The sequence below is a fragment of the Thamnophis elegans genome, chromosome 7 (genome assembly GCF_009769535.1).
Source record: "Thamnophis elegans isolate rThaEle1 chromosome 7, rThaEle1.pri, whole genome shotgun sequence".
Lineage (NCBI taxonomy): Eukaryota > Metazoa > Chordata > Lepidosauria > Squamata > Colubridae > Thamnophis > Thamnophis elegans.
In genome coordinates, this window is record NC_045547.1 from 26,909,774 (window position 1) to 26,933,184 (window position 23,411).

A 23,411-nucleotide genomic window follows, 5' to 3' on the forward strand; every position below is an offset into this window, starting at 1 on the left:
GTTTGGCTGCAGACGATTGCTAGTCCTTTCAGTTCATGCTCATGCATTATCCAGAGTGCAATATAGGGGACGAACTACTTCCACATTCAGAAGGCTTGATAGTGTTCTATAACATCATTCAGGACTTTTTCTACCAACAATGTCACCTCACATTTGGGCATTGCATCATACTGCAATTCAAAGAGTCATTCCCCCCCCCCCACTACCTATTTCTCTACTTGCATTTAACATGCTTTTGAACTTCTAGGTTGGAAGAAGTGCTTGGTCAAAATACATCTGATAGAAATGTTAAGTCAACCACGAGGCTCACACTCCAACTGCATTTCTCATAAAACTTTATGGGCTCATATTAGTTCCAGACCTATGCATTAAATGCTGTAGTTTCATTTTTGAAGACTCCAGTCTAAATCTTGGCTGCCTCATATTTCTCATTTCTTTCAAGGAAAACCAGTAGGGAAGGTAGGTTGAGGAAAAAGATCAGATATCAGCAAGATTTGGTGAAAAATATGATGGATGTCAGGAGAGATTGGGAATTATAGAATGATAGGTGATAGGGTTAATCTGGGCTCTACAAGGAAGGTCTTAAAATTATGGGCAAGGATGTGTCTTTTTCTGCTATGTAGGAACATACTCTTTTCTTATGATCTGAATTGGCAAGGAAGGTACTCTAGAGAATGATCCCATTGAATAGTAAATTACGCTTCAGGAGCCTCACCCACCATTTGAATGGAAGCAGGAAGATGCTTCTATGGGAATATATTGAGAAGAGGTAAAATCCAAGCCATGAAATTACTTTAAATTTTGGACTCTAGCACAGATAAGATATAGGTCTGCCTCTGATCCCCACAACTGATGTTGGTAGTGCCATGGTGGCGCAGTGGTTAGAATGCAATGCTCACTCCAGGAGTTTGATTCTGCCTTCCATTCTTCCAAATTTGGTTAAATGTGGACCCAGATTGTTGTGAGAAGTACGTTGATTCTATGAACAGTTTACAGAGGGTTGTAAAGTGCTATGAAGCGGTATATGTCTATGGAAAGTGTTATTGTTATTCTATTATTAGAATGGTGAAAAGCCAAGAAAACTCTAGCCAAGGGTACTTATAAAGTATTTAAAAGATTGATTTTACTTATGGGCAAGATACTTCTAATTGAGGAATATGTTTATGCAAAATAAGCCTCTCTGCCCACAATATAGACACAGCCTTTGCTTATGTTCATATGATTTTTCTTCTTCCTCAAAGAGACAAGGACTGAACAGTTATGCCAAAATGAAAAAGGGTTCAAGAAGAGCCAAATGTAGCTTTTGAGTGGCCTTTTGCTCATTCCTGCAAAAGCCTAGAGAGAATTTCCTGGGTCTCCTGTTTTTGCAGGGCAAAAAAATGTAAGAAGAGACAGAGCTTTGTGCAACCTTTTCCTATACTTTGCGTTAGTCACATTAAAATATGAGTATTGCTAAAAAGTATTAAGAACTTTTTTTAAAAAAATGTACAAAATTACCTAAAGCACATCTACTTAGAGGAAAATCAATGTATGTATGTATGTATGTATGTATGTATGTATGTATGTGTATGTATATATATATATATATATATGTATGTATGTATGTATGTATGTGTATGTATATATATATATATATATATGTATGTATGTATGTATGTATGTATGTATGTATGTATGTATGTATATATATATATATATATATATATATATATATATATATATATATATATATATATATATATATATATATATATATATATATATATATATATATATATATATATATCAAAGCTCTAAGGCTCAAACAAAGCATTCCTTTGGAGCCAATTCATAAAATAACTTGGACACCACTTTTCGAATAGTGAACCAAACTGACCAAGTTGCTTTGCTCTGCAGAACTTCTGGCAAGTCCTGCGGAAAATGTGTCACCTGCCTTATCAGGATCACTTTACATTAAAAGACAGGAAGAATTCCCAATACAGTTTTTCTTGGCAATTTCTGTTGATTTGAGAGTATGTAGCTGCCAGATAAATAACAAAATAAACAAATAAATGACTGTCTGAAAATTTAACTGGGTATCTATGAGAGTAAAGCTTGGATAAAAACTTGAAAATGTGGATTTTAAGTGAAACAAATTCAGAATTAAGCTTTAAAGTTAAGACTTTAACTTTAAAAATGGAAGGAAGGTTACTGTTGGCATAAATACCTACTTTTCTTTCTCCAGTTTATTTTTTGTAAAATCTCAGTAACAGCATGTGTTATTATGAAATCCTCCATATGGATAACCTCTTGTCACAGTGTGGGTGTGTGGTGGTGGGACTTGGCTGTTCTGTTAAGATTGAGCACTATTCTGGAGATATACCACCTGAAAGTATACACAAGGCAGACAGGTCTCAACTGAGAAGCCAGACTAAGAGCATCCACACACCCATTAACCATGATGAGGCAACAGAAAAAGAATACCATACAAGATTGGCTGTTGCCTGGGTTAAGGAGCACTGAGTGGCAATTGCTGTACCTGGTTAGCTGTCAAAAAGTGGGTTACAGGGTTGGAGAAAGACCTGACAAATTAGTCTGTGAAAAACTCACCAAAAAAATGTTATAGAAAGGGTCTTAAACATGTCGGATAGGGTGCCCAATGATAGGAAAACAGGAATCCCAGTCGCTGAGGTAACAAGGGGCATAAACTAATGTCTATATTGTAGAGAGGTAGCCATAGCAATTATACTTACAGTATATACTGCTTTGCGGTGCTTTACAGTCTTCTCTAAGTGGTTTACAGAGTCAGCATATTGCTTCGAACAATCAGGGTCCTCATTTTACTGACCTTGGAAGGATGGAAGGCTGAGTCAACCTTGATCTTGGTGAGATTCTAACTGCAAAATTGCAGGCAGCCAGCGGTTAGCAGAAGTAGCCTGCAATCCTGCATTCTAACCATTGCACCACCATGACTCTAGGTACATTGGACAGCTACATGGAATGTCAAATTCAGGGTAAATTAGATATTGTCAAACATAAGATGATCAGGTTGTAAATTGATCTCCTTGGTGTCAGTGAGCTGCCCTGGTCGGACAATGGCTTTTTCCAGTAAGAGGACTTCAAACTGACTATTATTCAGAACATGATACTAGAAAAACAAATGGAGTGGCATTTACTGTAAGCAAGAAACTTGCTAGAGCAGTGGAAAGCTTCTCCACTTGTTGATGGTTTGTGCTAGACATTGTTGTATAATTTTAATCTTAAAATCTTAAAATGTCTAGGACCAGCCATCAAAAGGGAATTACCAGATGTCCAAGGCAGCTTCCAAAGATGTCATAGTACCAACAACCATGCTGCAAAACTGTGTTGGCTGATAGAAAAATCTTGTGAAAATCAAAAGATCATTTATATGTGCTTCACTACAATAAGGTCTTCAATTATGTTGATCATGAGAAGGTTACAAGACCTGGGGGATACCAGTACATTTGATTAAATTGGTTCAATCTCTATACACAAATCAAGAAGCCACTGAGCGAACACCAAATGGAGACAGAGATTGGTTTAAGATAGACAAAAGAGTGAAACAAGGTTGCATTCTCTCTCTGATTCAATCTGTGTGCTGAAATCCTCATGAGGAAGCTAGATTTTGAAGAATCAAAAATTGGGGTTAAAGATTGGTGGAGGAAACTTCAACAATCTTCAATATGCTGATGATACAACTTTCTTCTCAGAAACAACAGGCCCAGAATATCTGATCAAGAGAATCAAAGAAGAAAGTGAGAATTTTGGTCTCTGTCTAAACATGAAAAAAAAAAAAAAAAAAAAAAAAACAAGCTCATGACCACTCTAAAGAAGGGAAACATCAAAATAAAAATTGATGGTGAGGACAGAATGTGTGAGAAAAATCACTTTCCTAGGACCATAGATAGCTCAGATAGTGGTGAATGCAGCACAGAAATAAATCATCCGATTGCACTGGGTCGCACAGCAATTATGAACATGCGCCAGATAGGGAAAAGCAGAGAAATCAGCCTGATGACTACGGGTAACTGTAGGTTAGTTTGCTCTATTGTGTTCCCTGTAAGTTACCTATGGTTGTGAAAGGTGAACCTTGAAAAAGCAAGAGAGGAAGAAAATCGATTTGGTTGAGCTGTGGGGCTAGACAAGACTCATGAGTATTCCTTGGACAAAGTTGACTAATGAACAATTACTGGAACCAGGGACGTGCAGTCACTAGAGGCAGGGGAGGCGTGGCCTCACCAGTCATGAGGAAAAGGAAAGAATTTTAAAGATTTTTTTTTAAATAATTAAAGCCAAGGTAGTTGCTACCAGATTCACAGTGACTTGGAACAGTGCTTAGTGTTAACTATAGGAGGAGGCCAGAGAAATAGGGGCCTCCTGTGCATAAGCAATTTTTCGCCTTTTAAGAGTTAAGCAAGGGTTAACAAGCAAAAAATTTCATATGCAAAGGAGGCACGTGTTCTCTCGCCTCCTGTAGAGGGCATTTTTAGAGGCTTTTTAGAGTTCTCTGGGAGCAACTAGCTCAGACTGACTCAGAGCTCTGGCCTTTCATGAGGGCAGGGCAGCCAGAAGCAGAGTTGAAATCGTCTCTGAAACAGCTGGAAAAGGTGCGTGTGTGGGGAGGGGGGAGAAATTCAAAACGTTTGATCGGAAGGCAGCAGGGGAAGGGGGGGTATGGCAGAGGAGCTGCTTTCAAGCCTTTGGAAAATATATACAATCCAACTTCTGTGTTTGTGTTTGTTTGAGAGTGAGTGAGAGAGGGATCCAATTTCTCTGTGTGTGTGTGTGTGTCTGTTTAAGAGAGGGGGGAGGGAGGGAGAGAGGGAGGAAGTAGGGGGAGGGAGAAGAAAAAAATGGGAAAACTTATTTTGCAAGGGGGAAAAATGCTGTCGCTTTAAATTGGAACTGAGCATGCCTGGCTGTGGAATTCTGGGAGTTGAAATCCACAAGTCTAAAAAGTGCCTCACCAGCCATAAAGCTGACCGCACGTCACTGACTGGAACGCATAACACCAGATATGTTTATTTATACGATTTATACGATTTATAGCAATAGCAATAGCAGTTAGATTTATATACCGCTTCATAGGGCTTTCAGCCCTCTCTAAGTGGTTTACAGAGTCAGCATATTGCCCCCACAGTCTGGGTCCTCATTTCACCCACCTCGGAAGGATGGAAGGCTGAGTCAACCCTGAGCCGGTGAGATTTGAACCGCTGAACTGCAGATAACAGTCAGCTGAAGTGGCCTGCAGTACTGCACCCTAACCACTGCGCCACCTCGGCTCTATAGGCCGCCCAATCCCGGAGGGATATGTCACTAGAAGGCAAAATCAAGAAACTGTGTCTCACTTCCTTTGGCCATGTCATGCAGGGGAATGACATGAGAAAGCAATTATAGAAAGCAATTATATTTGGAAGAGTTAGGAGTAAAAGGAAACTAGAAAGAACATGGAGGCTGGACTCCCCTTGCTGTAAGCCGCCCGGAGTCCTTCGGGATTGGGCAGCCTATAAATAAAATTAAACTTGAAACTTGAAACTCTATCAAAACTGATACCAGCCAAAATATAGAAAAATTCAAAGAAATAGTGCAAAATCAGAAGCGATTCAGAGACCTGGCCCATAGAATCGTCAAGAGTCAGACACAACTAAGTGGATAACGTCATCATCATCATCATTATGAAGAAGCTACAAACTAAGTTTTGGGTTAATAACTTCATCGTTGTGAATCTTTTCAATAAAAACTGTACATAGGAATTGTGTCATCTGTTACCAACACTAATTTGAATTTACAACATTGCCCTTCTATTAGATACTGATCTCCTGAAATATTATAATTTTTTCGCAGAACTGAGCCTGGCTAGGACTGATTTTCAGTTATAATATAATACAGATATAATGTTCTAAGAACTGTAATTCAATCTGCAAAGTCGTTTTAAGATCAACCAATCCAGGCTTTAGAGCAGGGGTATCAAACTCGTGGGCCGGATGCATCACATGCTGGCCCCGCCCAATTTAGCAAAGGGGGAAAAGTCCCAATACGTCACGTGATGCCGCTGTGACGATGCAAGTTTGACACTCCTGCTTTAGAAGTCCTGTTTCAAAGCCATCAGCTCTGAGTATCAGTTTTGATACTCAAAAGGCAGATCTTACTTTCAAAATAAAAGTAGCCTTCCAAAGCAAGTTCAGACATGTATCTTCCCTTCATTCTTAACAATTATCATAGATAAAGGACTATAGAGTGTTTAATATAATTTCATACTATGTTTAATGAAAGTATATGCTGTGCGCACTGCATACACACAATTATTCTATGGCAGGATCAACCACATTCCAAGTTCAAATGGGAAAGTAGTCACAGAATCATATTTCTAAAGAGTCAGTCAGGTGAGTCAGTTTTACAAAGACTTTAATTAACAATGAGTTCTTAAAACCCACAATGATATTTCTTCCAGTTAAATATTTTTTTTGTAACACCATTGCATAAAAACTCTAATAAAAGTGTTTTAGACAAACTCTAAATATAACATGTATGGTAGTTTTCAACAAACCAGGATATGCTCAGTACCTAAATGTTGTAGATCACAAATGAACAAACGAACAGAAAGCATCATATTGAAAGAAAAAGGGAAAATGCATTTAAATCTATTGCTTATAAATTATTTTCTTTTCATTTATCTTCATTGTTGCGGGACTATTGGGACTATTAATAAGACATATTAATGACACATTTAAAATCGGACAAGTCAGATAAGGCAGGAGGAATGCTGTTAATCTGAAAATACATACATTTTCCTTTGAAATATTTCATATGGTAGTAAACCCTTTGATGTTCATGACAGCATCTAAGAGTTAAAAAGCAGAGAGTTGACATGCTTTCACTATTTTCTCTCACCCTAATTGTAAGGCCCCAGTCGTTGTAGTCACTTTAGAAGTTATTTACCGCTTCCTCCTCCTTCAGCCCGATACATAACTTAATTATGTGGAGATTTTGTGATGTGTCCTATTCAAGAGGGGGATGACACCTCTCTGAGCCAATTTTCACAACATCATTACAATAAAATTATACTTCAGTCAACCTCCAAACAATCATTCTTCACGGCAACACTAATTTAATTGTTTGTGGAAGCTCTACCAGAATGTTTAATTCATGATTTTCATCTGACAACTCTTTATTGCACAGAATGTCCTTCCTTCCTTCCCTATAACCTTAATTATTTTCAAGACAAGTGCTGATGGTGAAATATCTGCTACCAGATATGGAAATCAATGATCTGCTGCTTTAAAGATTGAAGGGTTAGATTTTAGTCAAAAGGGAACCCTTTTTGATTTAATACAAAATCAAATCAAATTTAGTTTGAGTAGGAAAAAGTCCCCATAAATAGATATTTTATTTCATATTAAAAAGTGACCTTATATATGAATTTAACTTGTAATTTAAAATTATAACTATGTCAGGCCTGCAGTTATATCCCTTTTAGGATCTTTGGACTGCCAAACTCTCTCTTATTTCATTATGCTGTTTCATTAGTGTAGTAGTTGGGAGGGGGGAATAGAAAAGAGTAGAATTGTGGAATGTATTGTTGTCATTCTTTTCTAGAAGCCCAAGGTCACCTTTTGTCTCTGCACTCCGCACCTGACCGGAACTAGCTGGGTGGAGATGCCAGCATGGAAGAAGAAGATTGGACCATGTGATGGATTTGTGGCTGTGGGGACAAGATCATGAACTTTCAACTGGGTGGGAATCCTATGTAACTTCCAAAATTGGGATTCCACAGATATGCTAAGATGTCTGACTTATTAAATTGGAACTTTAAGGATCGTTTTGCCTTGGACTCTGATTTAATTTTGCATGATACTTGGAACGCTGACAACTACAGTTTTAGTTCATTTGAGAAATCTGAGTCAATGGAATGAACAAAAGTAATTTTTGCTTCCCTTTTTTCTGAGGTTCTTTTTCTTTCCCTGTCTAACCTATACCCCTAATATTTCCTAGAGGTTGCTCATCTAAGAACTAACCATATTGAATCCTGCTAAGTCTTTGCCAAAGATTTGCAGCCAGCAGCCAGATAAACAGGGATTAATACTAGAGAAACAGTTGGCCAGAAAACACTATCTTAATCAAGGAATTACCAAGGGAAAAAAAACCCCACATCTCCACCAGCACTGGTAGATCAAGCTCCTGTATAGTCAGGTAATGAAACATCCACAAGCAAACAACAAAACTAAAAGAGTACCAAGGACTACATAGTTCATCCCTGAACTACATATATTCTCTTCTACTGAATTTTTGAGATCAGTAAAAACTGTCTAGATCAGGGCTGTCAAACTCAAGGCCTGTGGGTGCTTAAATCTGGCCCATGGGGCTGGCCTGGAAATACCAAAGGACTGGCCAGTGGTGCCTCTGATGATCAAAATGGACTGTGGGGGGGTGATGAGTGCCCCCCCACTTGGCCAGTTTTCAGCCTCCAGGGTCTTCTGCAGCACTCTACTGACCAAAAACGGGCAGCGCAGAGGCGCCACAAGCTCTCCCATCTTGTTTTGGCTGGCAAAGTGCTGCAGAAGGCCATCCATGCTGAAAACGGGCAAGGGGGGGGACATACCCCACCACCTGTGCCATGTTTTGGACAGCAGGGGACTGCAGGGGGCATCTATCCCAACTCCCCCACGGAGAAGAACTACAATGCTGATCCGGTCTGTGAAGAAATCCAGTTTGACACTCCTGGTGGAGATGTTTTTACTTAGCTGATATGGTTTCCATAGTTCTCCCACTTCAAATCCATGCTTGTAACTCATTAAAAATAAACATAAAGAAAAACTTGGGCAAATTTCTGATAAAAGCATAGTCATTTTAAAAAGCAGTAAGAAATTTAAAATAGCGACAAATTAGAATAGGTTGGAAGCAGAGAAGCTTAAAGAATGGGTGATTACTTCCTAAAAGTGAAGTTTTCATAACCATTACTCATTTTTTTAATGGTTGGATGAGTACATCATTATTAAATTCTGTGCATGTTGACAGAAATTTAGAGGAGCCAGTACAAAGCAACATAATTTAGCAAGAAATATATTTTACATACTATGTAGTTTTAAACATTTTAAAAGAAACAACCCATCTAGCTAGATTCAGGTTCACTGATCATTTCTACTATGAAGGATCAAAGGGATATTGAATCATTTTTTTACCAAAAAGAAAAAGAAAAAAGCATGTAGCGAGATAAAGATGCTTTACCTATGAAATAAGACTGATTTGACGAGAGTGACAACGTCCCGACTGGCATTGTATCCAGCACATACAATGGCGACGTGGATTGTCTAAAAAGACAGAGAGACAAACAGTGAATGCAAGGAGAGGAAAAATCATCACAATCTAGCGAAATCAATGCAGTCTGGTCAGTTTGAGGCTTTTGATGCTTAACATTCCTTGATATATTTTTAAAAGTTGTAACCTCATGGATATGAGAAGTACCGGTGACATAATTTCCCTAGACTCTTAAGCCTTGTGCTATTCTTTTTATACTATGCAGAAAAGATTGACTACATTTTGGTAATAGCTTAGATTGAAACAAATTAAATCACCTCCATTTCAAAGGAGGCAGAGGTGTCCACAAGGCATAGTCCAAAAAAATCAAGAGGATTGCTGTGATGGCGAAATTGAAACTGTATCGGGTTTTCAATTGTGTCACCCACAGTGAAAGAAAAAATAATAATTCTTTCGGAAAAACCAGACGCCATAATCCCGCACTGAGCCATTCTACACAAGTATTTAAGGAACTAGTCAGTTCCTGGTGGTGACAGAACTGGTGACACCAGTTCCGAGGAAAAAAAATAAACAATATGCAAGATTTCCTGGGTAAATGGGCATCTCTGGCAAAGTGGTGGAGAACCAATATAGAAAAACTGGCTGCTGCAAGAATATTGTTCAACCTCAAATCTGCTCATAACTCAAGACTTTGCACTTCCTGCCTCTTCTTAATCGCCCGGGAATAAATTTCTCATTAGCATATCTCCTTTAGGACCACAGTCCTAGTTATACAGCTCTATGATCCTTCATATCTTGTTAGGATGATTTCCTTCATTTAAAGCTCAATTTGCCATTAAAAGCTAAAGGCGGCATTCAAAGAGACTATTGTTTATTTTAACTTCACAGAAGCAGACCTGTGAGGGAGATCTGTTGCTGAGACATTGTGACTAACCCCAAGCTTCAGCATTCAATGGAGGACTTGAACCTGGTACTTTCTATCTGATTCAGCTGTCAATAAAAATATCATAGTTCTCAAGCTCAAAGCCTCAATGATGTGGACAGAGCGGTTTTTATTCAAAGTAATCTTCCTCAAAACCAATTCTTGGCTGTGTGTTTATTTATGCCGCAAATAAAGTGTGGACTTGCAGGAAGGTTTCTAGCCAAAATTATAGCAATATAATCTTTTTTAAATTTGACATAATTATTGAATAAATTGCTATCTTTTCTTGCACCTAGCTATTAAATTTGCAATTCCAATGTATTGCCTTAGAGACAGCCCATTGAACATGCAACACCTTATTTCTGAATAAATCATCATAAGAGAGAGATATAGAAGACGAAAATGGCAATGTAAAGAAAAAAAATATTCAAAGGTCTCACTGAGCTAGCCAAAATACCCCCCCCCCTGAAATTAGCTTTCATTTAGTATTGTTTTACCTTAGTATTGTTTTATTTCTTATTTAAATATGGAAGAAAATAATTTTACAATGAATGGAAACATGCCTTTCTAATGTTAATTACTCTACACTGGAGCAACTAAAACAGCAGACACCAGAGAGTCAGATTCCAGTGTGTGGCTTTGAGAATATAAAATAATTTAATAATTAAGTAGGTATGAATAAATGTCTTCATTCAATGAGAAAAAGATATTAAGATCCCTCTTGTTTAGAAGAGGAAACCCTGAGAGAAAGCCCAAAAGACAATATCTTCTACCTTTGTATATTCCCAGCAGTGAATTTCTAAAATATTTATTCCTTATCTTTGATGTAACACTTCCATTTCCCTACCTGAAAATAAATATGTCTCATTTGAACTTTTTTCCAACATCTTCTATAGTGACAGTCAGTGCAAAGAACTAATTCAGTCTCTGCAGTCTCATAAAACTTCAGCACTTTTTCATTATTCAAAACCCTGCTTCTTCCCTACTTGAATCAGCCACTGTGGATTTTTTTTTAGTATTTAACCTTTTAATACTTTAAACAAGTTGACTTGTTAGATAATTTGACAAAAAAAAAAATGGAATCATGGTAATTTATCCATAAAGGTCATTGTTAAGGCAGATAGATGAATGGCTAAAACATGATCATTGAAATGCTGCACTGAAAATTACCAAATTTGGTCAAATATAAGCCCCCAACTGGAATTGAGCCCAAACTATGTTGCTAAGTGAGGCAGTTGTTAAGTGACTTTTGCTCCATGTTATGACCTTTTTGGCCACAGTTGTTAAGTAAATCACTGCAGCTGTTAAGTTAATAACAGGATTGTTAAGTGAATCTGACTTCCCCATTGATTTAGTTGTCAGAAGATTGCAAAAGGTGCTTGCCTCATCCCGGTACACTGCAACCATCATAAATATGAGATCCTGTGACCATAGGGATGCTGAAACAATTGTCAGTGTGAAAAACAGCAATAAGTCATTTTTTTCAGTGATGTTTTAACTTTGAACAGTCACTAAATGAACCGCTATAGGTTAAGGAACACCTGTAGCTTTTCGAGTTTTGAATCATTATGTAAATAAGGTGATCAGAAAGAATAGGTCAGGAGAAACATTTTTCAAAAGTAACTGAGTTATTTCAGCATTGTCTACGCTACACAGCTGTCACTTGAGCTGCAATATATAGTAACAATTCAGCTCAAATAATTGCTGATTATGGAAAATGGATCCTTGACAGGGAATGAACATAAGCCTCTCATATAAACACATGGGCAGGCCAGGTTGGTGCAAGGCAGCTTTGCCAGCTTTTGTGTGTTTCTGTGGGATACCTGGTTGTTTAGGTAATTGTGGCTCCTGGTTCTGTGAGCTTCCTGGCACTGTCCTTTATAATTTCCCACAATGCCTTGATGGTTTTTATTCTAGTGGTTTTGTCTTTCCTGTCCTTAGGGTTAGGGAAAAAAACTTGTTTAATCTGCAGTCTTTTGGGGGAAAATTGTTATTTTTTGGTGTTTTCCTTGCACTGTCATAGTTTGTGTGTGTGGGTGTGTAATGTCCCGCAGTTGTCTACACATTAATAATGATCAAGCACTAATAATATTTCCTTATACATTTTAGTGACCTTTCCTTACATAATTGGTGTTTTCTTTCATACTTTTAGATTTCTAATTTCTGTTTCTGTTAGTTAGCAATTGATAAAACAAATCTCACGTGAAAAAGTATTCAAAGCCTTCTTGATTTTAATTGTCAATTTATTCATTCCTGCACATTTTTCATTTTCATATCTTTGTTTTTTTACTGTTGTGCAAACACAATTCCAGCAGCTGTTAACATGTGTAAAATTAAATATGTATTGTATTCCCTTTGAAATGCCCAACCAAATATTACTGGTTTTAAACCATTGCTTCTAACCATGACACTACTAACTCTTGAATAGCTACTTGGTCTGTCCTAAGTACTGAACCTAATTCATATATTCTTGTTTTTTGAACTGAGGAATGAATTTCAGAAAAAGAAATCTCTATTGCTCTGTGAATCTACCTATGACATTCATTCTTGAGCTAACTTCTTAGATGAAAAACTATATCTTTCCTGTTTCTTGGGGGACATCCTTCCTGAAAAGACTGTACATTGTTGGGTGAAAACAGAGGTCCCTTCTGTTACCTGTAATGTAGTCCTCAGCTTACAACCACAATCGAGTCCAATATTGTTTTATTTCTTCTGCAGTTAGTATTATTTAAAAGGATGAAGAAGCAACAGAGTATGACCGCTAGGACAGTCATCTTTCCTATGTAAGTAGCTGTTTTATTGCTTTGTGTGATGGTTTCATAATTTGTACCCTATGACTACTATTAAGTGTTGTACGTAGCTTATGATTCTTGATGAATGTATTTTGTCTTTTTATGTACACCGAGAGCATATGCAGCAAAGACAAATTCCTTATGTGTCCTTATGTATCACACTTGGCCAATAAAGAATTCTATACTATTCTATTCTATTCATCTCAAACATAAGAAAACATGGCACTTTGCTAATAGACTTTTTACATTTTAGGGGAAAAAAATAAAAATCAAATCCGCAAAAAAAGTCCATTTTAAAAAAAAAGCCAATGTGCATTCTAAGCCAACAAGGAGGTTGTAACAGGAAAACAACAACAACCTCTAGGTTATCTTAAAGATGTTCTGCAAGAAGGCCCCTCATTAAACTGAAAGTAACATTAATTACGGGTAGTTCTCACCTTACAACCATAATGGAGCTTGCCCATTACAATCGCTAAGTTATTAGCTGTGTAAAGCAGGTCACATTATCAACCTGATTTTACAATCTTTTCTCTGGCAGCTGTTAAGTGAATTACTATGGTTGTTAAATGAATCCATGAATGTTAAGCAAATCCATTTTTTTCTATGAGGTGGATTTATCAAAACCTGGAAGTCATGGGCCCATCTAAGTGTGATATGTTCCTTAAAAGTTTTCCCCCAGACAGGTTTACAATCTGTGCCCTGGAACTGCATACGGCTCCTGAACCTCCAAGAAGTATTGAGAATTAGGACTACTATGCTGAGATGAGAATTTAGTTCCTATTGCCTTGAAATGGAAAACCCGAAAAGATAATGTTTGTTACAACATACAACCATTCCCCACATCCAGAAAAAACGGCAGAAATCCCTGTCCGGCTTCATTTGCTGAATTCCTGAGCTTCTGAAATCGTAATACAGACTTAGTTATTCTATACTTGTGCTCCATCTACCTCTTTCGTATAGCCAGTGCAGTGAAGGATCGATCTTCATCAATGCAGAAAGATTTGAATTGCTATGAATAAAGATGATTTTATTTATTTATTTTAATTCAGAAGGATAAATAATGAATACTTAGTTTTTAAAACCATTCTCTTGACAAGTGTGACTCAGCAAACTCTTCTAGTATAATCCTACTGGAAATAAATGCTGCTGTGTTCAGTGAGACTAATTCCCAAAGAAGTGTACATAGAGCTGCATCATTCAGTATTACAGCAAGGAGAGTGTAATATGTTTTTTTAAAAAAATATTAAAAGAAAAGCACATGAAACTGGGGGATAAAGATCCGAAACTATTAAGATAATTTGTTTCTGTTGCAGAGTTCAGTTGAATGTTTGGAATAGTTTCCTTATTATTTGGGAGGTGGAATCAGGGAAAGATATTAACTCCTACCATGTCCATTGCAAAACTACACTAGGAGTTTCCCTAATATAGGGGTATCAAACTCACATCATCATAGAGGCATCATGTGACATACTGGGACTCTTTTCTCCTTCGCTAAACCGGGTGTTGAAATGGCCAACACATGACGCATCAACCTGGGGGCCAGGCATTGACAGCCCTGGCCTAGAGCTATTTCCAAGGTCTATTTATACTTTTGTTTATTGAGTTATCCTCAATAAACGGTCAAGGTTCAAAAGCTACTGTAGACTATTCCAAACACATCAGGTTGATTTGCTTTTAGAAACATGGCTTAGGTAGGAAATCATCTGCCTACCTCGCACTTCTCCACTGCTGGCTGTTGTCCACATTCAGAGCTGTTCCCTGCCACAATGCCAGCCCGGAGGCTCTCACTGTCCCCAGTCCCTTCCTCCATGGAATAAGTTTTTGAATGATTGCCTCGTCGGTGAGACATGCCCCGGCTCTGCACCAGACTGAGCTGCTTGCGTAGTGCACGGTTTTCTTCTTCCACTTCTCGCATGCGAACTTCCAAGCTTTCTCTTTCACGTTGACTTGTGGCTGTGTAATGAGGGCTGTGGGGCTGGGATTCAATTGGAGACAATGACACTGGCTTTCCATCTGCAGTGAAAACAAAACGAAACAGAAATTGTCCCAAATGGAACTAAAATGTCAAAACTCTGAAAAAACATCAAGATTATTTTTTACTCCAATCAATCCTGAGACCTCAATAAACTGTGCATATGGTTAATTTAGAAAGGATCCTTATAATGTAATGACAGTCTACAATCAAGCCAAGACTCAAAATCTTAGCTGGGCTCTACAAGCAGTCAGATGGACAGATAAAGCTTGCAAAGACCCAGCATCCTTTTTTGAGAGACATTTTATTAAGACTTATAGGCCGCCCTTCTCCCTGAGGGGACTCAGGGCGGCTTACAATCACAAAGGGAAGGGTGTGCAGTAACAAGAGACAAACAATAAGTGACCAAAAAATAAAATAGTAAACCACAACATGCATTCAACAATCAACACTCGGGCGGGTAAATTGGAAACCTATCCCCAGGCCTGCTGGGAGAGCCAGGTCTTGAGGGCTGTGCGGAAGGTCTAGATGGTGGTGAGGGTACGAATCTCAACGGGGAGATCGTTCCACAGGGTCGGAGCTGCAACAGAAAAGGCTCTCCTCCGTGTAGTCACCAGTCGACATTGACTGGCGGATGGAATCCGGAGGAGGCCCAGCCTGTGCGATCTAATCGGTCGGAGGGAGGTAATCGGCAGAAGGCGGTCTCTCAAGTATCCAGATCCACTACCATGGAGTGCTTTAAAGGTGGTCATCAGTACCCTGAAGCGCACCCAGAGACCGACAGGTAGCCAGTGCAGCTCGCGGAGGATGGGTGTAATGTGGGCGAACCGCGGTGCGCCCACTATCACTCGCGCGGCCGCATTCTGGACTAACTGCAGTCGCCGGATGCTCTTCAAGGGCAACCCCATGTAGAGCCCATTTTGTGGCAAAAGTCCTAGTTGTCTAAACTTTTGGAGATGGTTTTTTCCCCCTCCAATTCAAGGGGAAAAGTTGCAGGAAAAAAATATTCCTTGCTTGCTTCTGTTCCTCTAGTCTTCAGCCTAGAGTTAAGTAAGGTTTTTAAAAGGGATGGAGATTGGACAGCAGAGGTGGGGAATTAACTTTTTGCACCTATTTTTTTTGCCGGGGGTGATGGCAGTGGTGGTGGAGGAGGAATTAGAATTCTATGAAAGATTTTCCTAGCACACTAAAGAAACTAATTTTGCTGTATGTCTTTCTACTTTGAATAGATCAATAATTGCATTCTTCCAATTAGGCAGTAATATTTACACACATTAAGCACGTTGCACAGATACTTCATAAACAAACCATATTGATATATGTACATTTCTCCAGTTACTTCAATTACAGTTGCAGCCTTAACATTTTTTGACATTCCTACACCATTTCAGCTCCACTCTTAATATATTTGTATCCTTCACACACACCTCCAAAATGCGCCTTCCAAAATTCCCTTATTTAAGTTGCACCATGAATGTTTTATTACTTTTACTTTTTATCCCATTCACTGGGCTGAAGGCTTTTTGTTTAGCCATTGCACTCACTTTCAAACCATTACATGTTATTTTCCTGTTACTTTTACTATGTCTTTGATCTTTTCCACTTATACAAATATTGTTGCATTATTTGCAGCCTCTTTTACCTTGTACCATTCTTTTTTATCCAATATATCTAATATAAAGACTTGCAAATAGAAGTAGAAGGCAAAAGACAGCAAAGATAATACCAACAGTTATAGGTGTTTCGGGTGCAATCTCAAAACATCTGGAGCACCCTTTGAACATCTTCAGCACTGACAAAATCACCATTGCAAAAGGCAGCTTTACTTGAAACAGTTTACATCCTGTGTGGATACCTTTAACACCATCAAATAACATATGCTTATCGTAGATCCTTGGGAATGATTCAATAGATAGATAAAAATGCCAAAAATCCACTCTAAACATCTAGTTGTTTGAGCAACCACAATAATGTGATTTTTGTTATTGCAAACAACCAAAATCTATAGAAGTTTTATATACATACATATTCAGTGAAGAGGGAAAGAGCAATGCTATCGGTGTATCATTTTTCTTTTAAACTTTCTGCTTTGTTCCAAAGTTACGCAGTAAAGAGCAGTGCTATCGGTGTATCATTTTTCTTTTAAACTTTCTGCTTTGCTCCAAAGTTACACAGTACAGGGAAACAGCAGGCATTCCATATTATCTTTGGCTTGATTTATGGCAGGGTAAGAAATATGCAACCTGCAGGTCACAGGCAAAACCCTTTTCTTTGAAAACCTATACTCTCATACATTAATTTTTTGTTTCCCTTGTTTATATGTTTATCTGTCTGTGCACTTTTCTTTCTCTCTCTTTTATGATTTCTAAAGTTGCTTCAAAATACCTGAATAACATCTTTATCATGGAATAAATACATTTAAAAAACCACCACTTTATCCTGCAGTGAAACTGATCGTCTTTCCGTGCAAACAAAATTAATCTCAGTCTCTTAGTGTATGCAAATTCCATATAGCTTTATTATACTGGGTCAACGTATTTGTGACAATAAATAAACCTCAAATTCTTAATGTGGCTGAGCAGTGCAGGAAGGATAAAACCTTTTCTGGGTAAAATTCTTCATTAGCAGAAAAAGAGCTAAAGGATGCTAGGGGCAAGTTGTCACAGCTAGCATATGGCGAAACTTTCTAACTATGGGGCATCCAATCACAAGCAAGTATTTTCTTGGTAGGATATCAGGCTATAGTCACAAAGACTTTACACAAGTAAATGGTTGATATTCTGGATTTATTTCATTTATTCCTTCATTAATTCAGTTTCAGTGACTTCAACCAACGCCGGGTTGCTAACATCAGTAAGACTAACATAAAAATAGCAAAATGCAACAAATGAATTGCAACGACGACAAAAATAGGTACAAAATAATTACAAGACAGCAATCCAAGTAACAAAGCATATATAAATCCTATTTATCTGTGTTCAGCACATATATTTCATATAATCAGGTGGAAGAAAACAAGCCACAAAAGACTCTGAAAATAAAGAAGCTAAAATGAGGCTTGTCTTCTAAACTTCCTTCAAAGTCTGAAGAAAAATACACTGATTAAGTATAGGCATATAATATGCAGGAGAGGGCAGAAGACAGAAGTGGCTTTCATTATCCATGAACTCATTTCAATGATTGTGAAACAGAGGCCAGATCCCAAAAAATTCAGTAAAAGTTTTTATCTATTTGTAACTAGCTGTACCCAGCCACGTGTTGCTGTGGCCCAGTCTGGTTAAATGGAAAAGAAAGAAAAGAAAAAGCGCAAGATTGTAATATGTTTAATTTCACAATGCTTGTGGGTATACAATATTTTTTGTTGTTCCATTGTCTGTGTAGATATAGATATTGTCTGGTTTGCCGACTCTAGAACACGCAATATATAATTGTCAATGTGAGAAACAATTTTCAATTGCTGGAAAAACGTTGGACCGGGCACATTTACCAACAGCACGCGAAGAAAGAAACATTCCCAGGGTGGTTCCCTCCGGGCAGGGTCATGCCATTGCCAGCAGTGGCAAGGTTCGTGAGGGTCTTGTCCACCTGGCGGGCCCTGCCACTCTCTGCACCAGCCACGGCTCCCCCAGCAGAGGCGGCCCCTGCATGGAAGTGAGCCATGGTGGCCCCTGCAAGAGCCGCCACGGAGGACACTCCTGCAGGCCCTGGCCTGGCGCCCTCCAAGCTCCCCGTGACAGGCAGCCTCTGGAACAACAGGCTGGATGAGGCCTCTCCAGAAATAGGCAGGGGGACCCCAGCGTGGGAGGGGAGGCTGGGGGTATCCCCGTGGGCATAGTGGGGTGGAGGGTGGGTGCTGCCATTGGTCAGGCCTTGGGGCTGCTGGGCCGGGTGAGACTGGTTGGGGGAGATGGTGCCAGGGCTCTTGGCCTCATGGAAGTTGTTAAGCGTCTCCTTGGAGCTGAGCTCAGGCTCCCCCAGGTTGGTGGCCCAGGAGAGTGAGAAGTCCAGGGTCTCAGAAGAGAAGTCCTTGGTGTGCGACTCGTCCAGGTTATCGTAGGTCTCCATGTCTTCGGAGATGCTGTTGTTGGAGCTGAGGCTGGCCGAGATCTGCGCCGGGTCACACTGGTGATCTGGAAGCCGCTCTTCTTCTTCAACTGGGTGCCTACTGGACCCCAGATGCCTCCTCCTCCCTGCAAGAGCAGTGCAAGGCTCTGCGGCGAAGGCACCCCAGGAGGGCAGGAGGAGAGCAAGGTGGCGGCGGGGGGCGGGGAAGGCAGCTGGGACAGCAGGCTGGGCAGGAAATCCTCCAAGCCGATGCCACTGCTGCTGGCCCGCCGAGGCAGCAAAGTGGGCTGGGCCATCTTCTTTCTCTCCCGCACCTCCGCTGAGTCAGGCTGCTGCTGCTGTGGGTGCTGCTGCATTGGGGCCGGCAGAAGAAAGGCCTGACGATGCCACCAACAATGATGACGCCTCTCTCAGCCTGGCTGGGCTGAGGAGGAGGAGAGGAGGAGGAGGAGGAGAGGAGGAGGAGGCCGCCGCCCCTGACCTGGCTTCTCTCAGCGGCGGCGGCAAGAGGAGGCGGCCAGCATCCCCTGAGGAGGAGGAAGGAGCCATCCCTGGAGACGCGAGGCAGCCCCTACCAGCTGTGGTCCCATCCAGAGATGCTTCCACCACTGCCTCACAGGGTACCCAGTGGCTGCCCCAGCCCCGCTGCACCTCAGGCTGACACCACCACCACCGCCCCGTTGGAGCCGTCTTGGTCAGGCCATAGCTCGCTGTGAGGGGGATGGAGAGTGCGTGCAGCCAGCCGGGCTGAGGAGACGCTCCGCCTCCTCTGCAGCTCCGCTGGGCTGGGTGTGGAGAGGCCGGCTTAAGGGAGAGGGGAGGCGGCCGAGGGATTGCCCAGGCACTGCTCTGCCACAGACAGCAAAGGCCCAGCAGGAGGGGAGGGTTGAGCGGGGAGGGGGAGGCTGAAGGGCTTCGGCTCCCCTTGGCAGAAATGGCCGAAGCTTGTCGGAGGAGAGGCAGAAAGGGGAAAGGGTTGGGCCACAGCCCAGCCACACGTATAAAGGGACCATAGGGACAAAGCTGGAGAGAGGCTGAACTGTTACGAATATACTATACTCACGAAATGAATGCTATGGTAAACATCACAGCTCAATTCCAATGCAATGTCACACGGAATCCTTAAATCAAAATGAAAATAAATCAAAATCTATGAAAATTCAATATAGCAATGCAATCAGAAACATTGAAATTGAATCATGAAATATTTAGTCTGTTGCTTTTACGTCCAACAGATGGTGCTGGTTTTCAAAAAAGCATGTTTTTACCTGTCACAGGTGTGACATATATATGATATAGGTATATTAAAAAAAGCACATATTCGAATGCAACATTGTCTCAAAATCTCAAAGCAATCAGTGAAGAACTTTCAAAGATTTAAGATTTTGAACAAACGAACATTTGCATTTTTATTTATATAGCTTTGGGACTTCAATTTTTGTTTCTTTATGAGTAATAAATGGCAGAAAATCAAAGTATGTCAACAGGCTTGAGGGTTTCACAGAAATTGAGATTTAATGAGATGGCCTCATTGCATGTAGTTTCTAATGCTCTCCTAGCACTTCTGGGTAATAATAATAACAACAACAACAATAATAATAATCAAAATACTGGTGCATAATACACCAGACATCACACTGGTTGAGAAAAATAAGGTCACAATCATAGACATCGCAATACCAGGTGATAGCAGGGTCGCCGAGAAGGAACATAAAAAAATCGCAAAATACCAGGACTTAAAAATCGAAATTCAACGACTATGGCACAAACCAGCAGTGGTAATCCCAGTGGTAATTGGCACACTGGGTGCTATTCCAAAAGCACTGGAATTACATTTAAAACGGTTAAAAATTGACAAAATCACCATCAGTCAAATGCAAAAAACCGCACTGCTTGGAACTGCACGCATATTACGAAAATATGTTACAACATCCGAGGCCCCTGGGTGGGGCCCGACTAGTAACCAATGCCAAATCCGGCAAAACAACTGGCCGCTGTGATACAATTGTACTTATAGAGCAAGAATATCAAACTCAATTTTATTGAGGGCCTCATCAGGGTTGTGTTTGACCTCCGGCGAGGCGTGACCATATTGGGCGTGGCCTGCTCAACATCACTTGTGTCACTATGGCCTCCTGCAGAGCTCAGTTTTCACTGGTGGAGGGATGCCATAGGCCATCACAACTGAAAAAGAGTTGAGGAGGACTGCATGTGGTCCCCTTGAGATCCATTTTCACTGGCCGAGGCTGCAGGAGGCCCTCGTGGCTGAAAATGGAGTTCAGGAGGGCCATGCATGCAATCCTGAGCTCCGTTTTCACTGGCACTGTGGACCGGTCCTTCACTGTTTCCAGGGTGGCCCAGAGGGCCAGATCTAAGCATCCCTTGGGCCAGATCTGCCCCAAGGGCCTTGAGTTTGACATCCCTATTATAGAGTGTTTTTGTAATTATTTTTAGGATTTTATTGCACGCCACCCAGAGGCATATGAATGAATGAATAAAGTTTACTTGTTCTTTAAAATATCTTATTCTTCATGGTTTATGTTCCATGATTGTGAAGCAGGAACAGGATCCCCATGTATAATAAGGGCTATGTCACCCATTCCTCCGAGTTTATCTACACAAAGAGGAATGGTGGCTTCCATTCACTGAATGTGTTGAAGTGAGGGTCTGGTCAAGGGACAGTTCAATTTATCTCTGAATAGCTTAAGAGATTCTTCTATTTTTATCTATTGACAATAGAAATATGATTATTGATTAGTGAAAGTTCAACAAAGCATAATTTAGAGCAGTAAATCAAAATTTCATTTCCTGGAATGCACCTTTTGTTGGCAACCAGAGTCTAGCTTGAACCAATTGCTAAGACAGAAGGATTTCTGCTAAGTATTAAAGTCTGTATCTTCCCTTAGCAATCATGAGACATACTAAGATTGTCCTTTCTATATCTAACAAAAATGTTCACACCCAGTGTCCTACACTAAATTTATAAATCACTCTGACATAGCATCAGCTGGAACTACAGAATGCTGCCTGATGAGGAATGTTGATAGCTGCCTATAGAGCTGCTAAATGAAGCCAAGCTATTTTCTCCAGATGTCTCCATTGCAAACGAGGCATCCTTTAATTCTAATATAAATAAACCACTGAAAGAAAGGGGAAAAAAAACCTTTGCAAATTAAAGAAAGGAAGCTGGAGACAATGTGACCTTGAGAGGGTTATGTGGACTGTGCAACTCCCATATGTAGAGGTCTTAGTCTCCTTGTCTCTATCTAAAGCATAACTGTAACAGAGAAATGTCAGATGGTTATGACAGCACTTTACTGGTTCTATAATTGGGATTAAGAACAGTGTGTTCATTCAGCACGTATCATATCAACTACCCAAAGTCTATTTTTGGTTGCTACAAAATCCAGCTCCTCTTCAGCAAAGTAATTAAGAAATGTTATAATTTGAAAAACAAAAATGAAGAAACAGGGAATGTACTGAAGCCAAAGATATTTTAGAAAGGCATGTTAATGAAACAGCACCTTAGTTGTGAACTATTTTAGCTCTGGCCATTCTCCAAGCTCAAGCTGCTTTACACACACAGTATTGCCCCACACCTATGATTCAAGAACACTACTCTGTGTGTGTGTGTGTGTGTGTGTGTGTAGATCAGTTTGTGACAAAATCATTTGCATATACACACACAATTACTGCATTATAAAGTCTGCCTTGCCAAAATGACAGCCAAGATAGATTTGATGACTGAATGGGGCAAATATTGATGATTATTCCTCTTACAAGTCATGAGAATACTAAACAGAAAAAGAGCCTAAGTTGTTTACACAATTATAAAAGGGTGCCATTATTTCTGTACATCTACTATCTTTAGAGCCAAGGTGGCGCAGTGGTTAAATGCAGCACTGCAGGCTACTGCTAGATCAGCAGGTCAGCGGTTCAAATCTCACCGGCTCAGGGTTGACTCAGCCTTCCATCCTTCCGAGGTGGGTAAAATGAGGACCCAGATTGTTGGGGGCAATATGCTGACTCTCTGTAAACCGCTTAGAGAGGCCTGAAAGGCCTATGAAGCGGTATATAAGTCCACTGCTATTGCTATTGCTATTGCTATTCTACATAAAGTTATCAAGCTTGTGCAAAATATCAAAATCATAAATCTAGAAATACATAAAAATATATAAAAATATTAGAATCATAATGTTATGACCAATTCAAAACAAAAACAAGATATGCCTCCAGTTATCAATTTCCTTCCAACCCAGCTTTTTGTGGAAGACATAAATAATCCCACTGTTGCTGCCTTTTATATAATATAAACATCATTATAGTTATCAGTGCATAACTTCAATCACAATATAGTCCTTTGATAGTTTTCTAAGGTGTACATATTTACTGTATTCAGTGAGGC

General features: G+C 39.9%; 1 protein-coding gene across 2 annotated transcripts in view; it reads right to left on the reverse strand.

Moving 5' to 3' along the window:
* Window positions 1–23,411, reverse strand: part of LARGE1 (LARGE xylosyl- and glucuronyltransferase 1) — a 355,590-nt gene that overhangs the window by 190,147 nt on the left and 142,032 nt on the right. For both annotated transcript variants that reach the window (XM_032221402.1, XM_032221401.1), the window contains 2 exons: window positions 14,681–14,982; window positions 9,226–9,308 (listed from right to left, as the gene is read on the reverse strand). In XM_032221402.1, coding sequence (XP_032077293.1) covers window positions 9,226–9,308; window positions 14,681–14,982 — 385 coding nt within the window. The remainder of the gene's footprint in view (window positions 1–9,225; window positions 9,309–14,680; window positions 14,983–23,411) is intronic.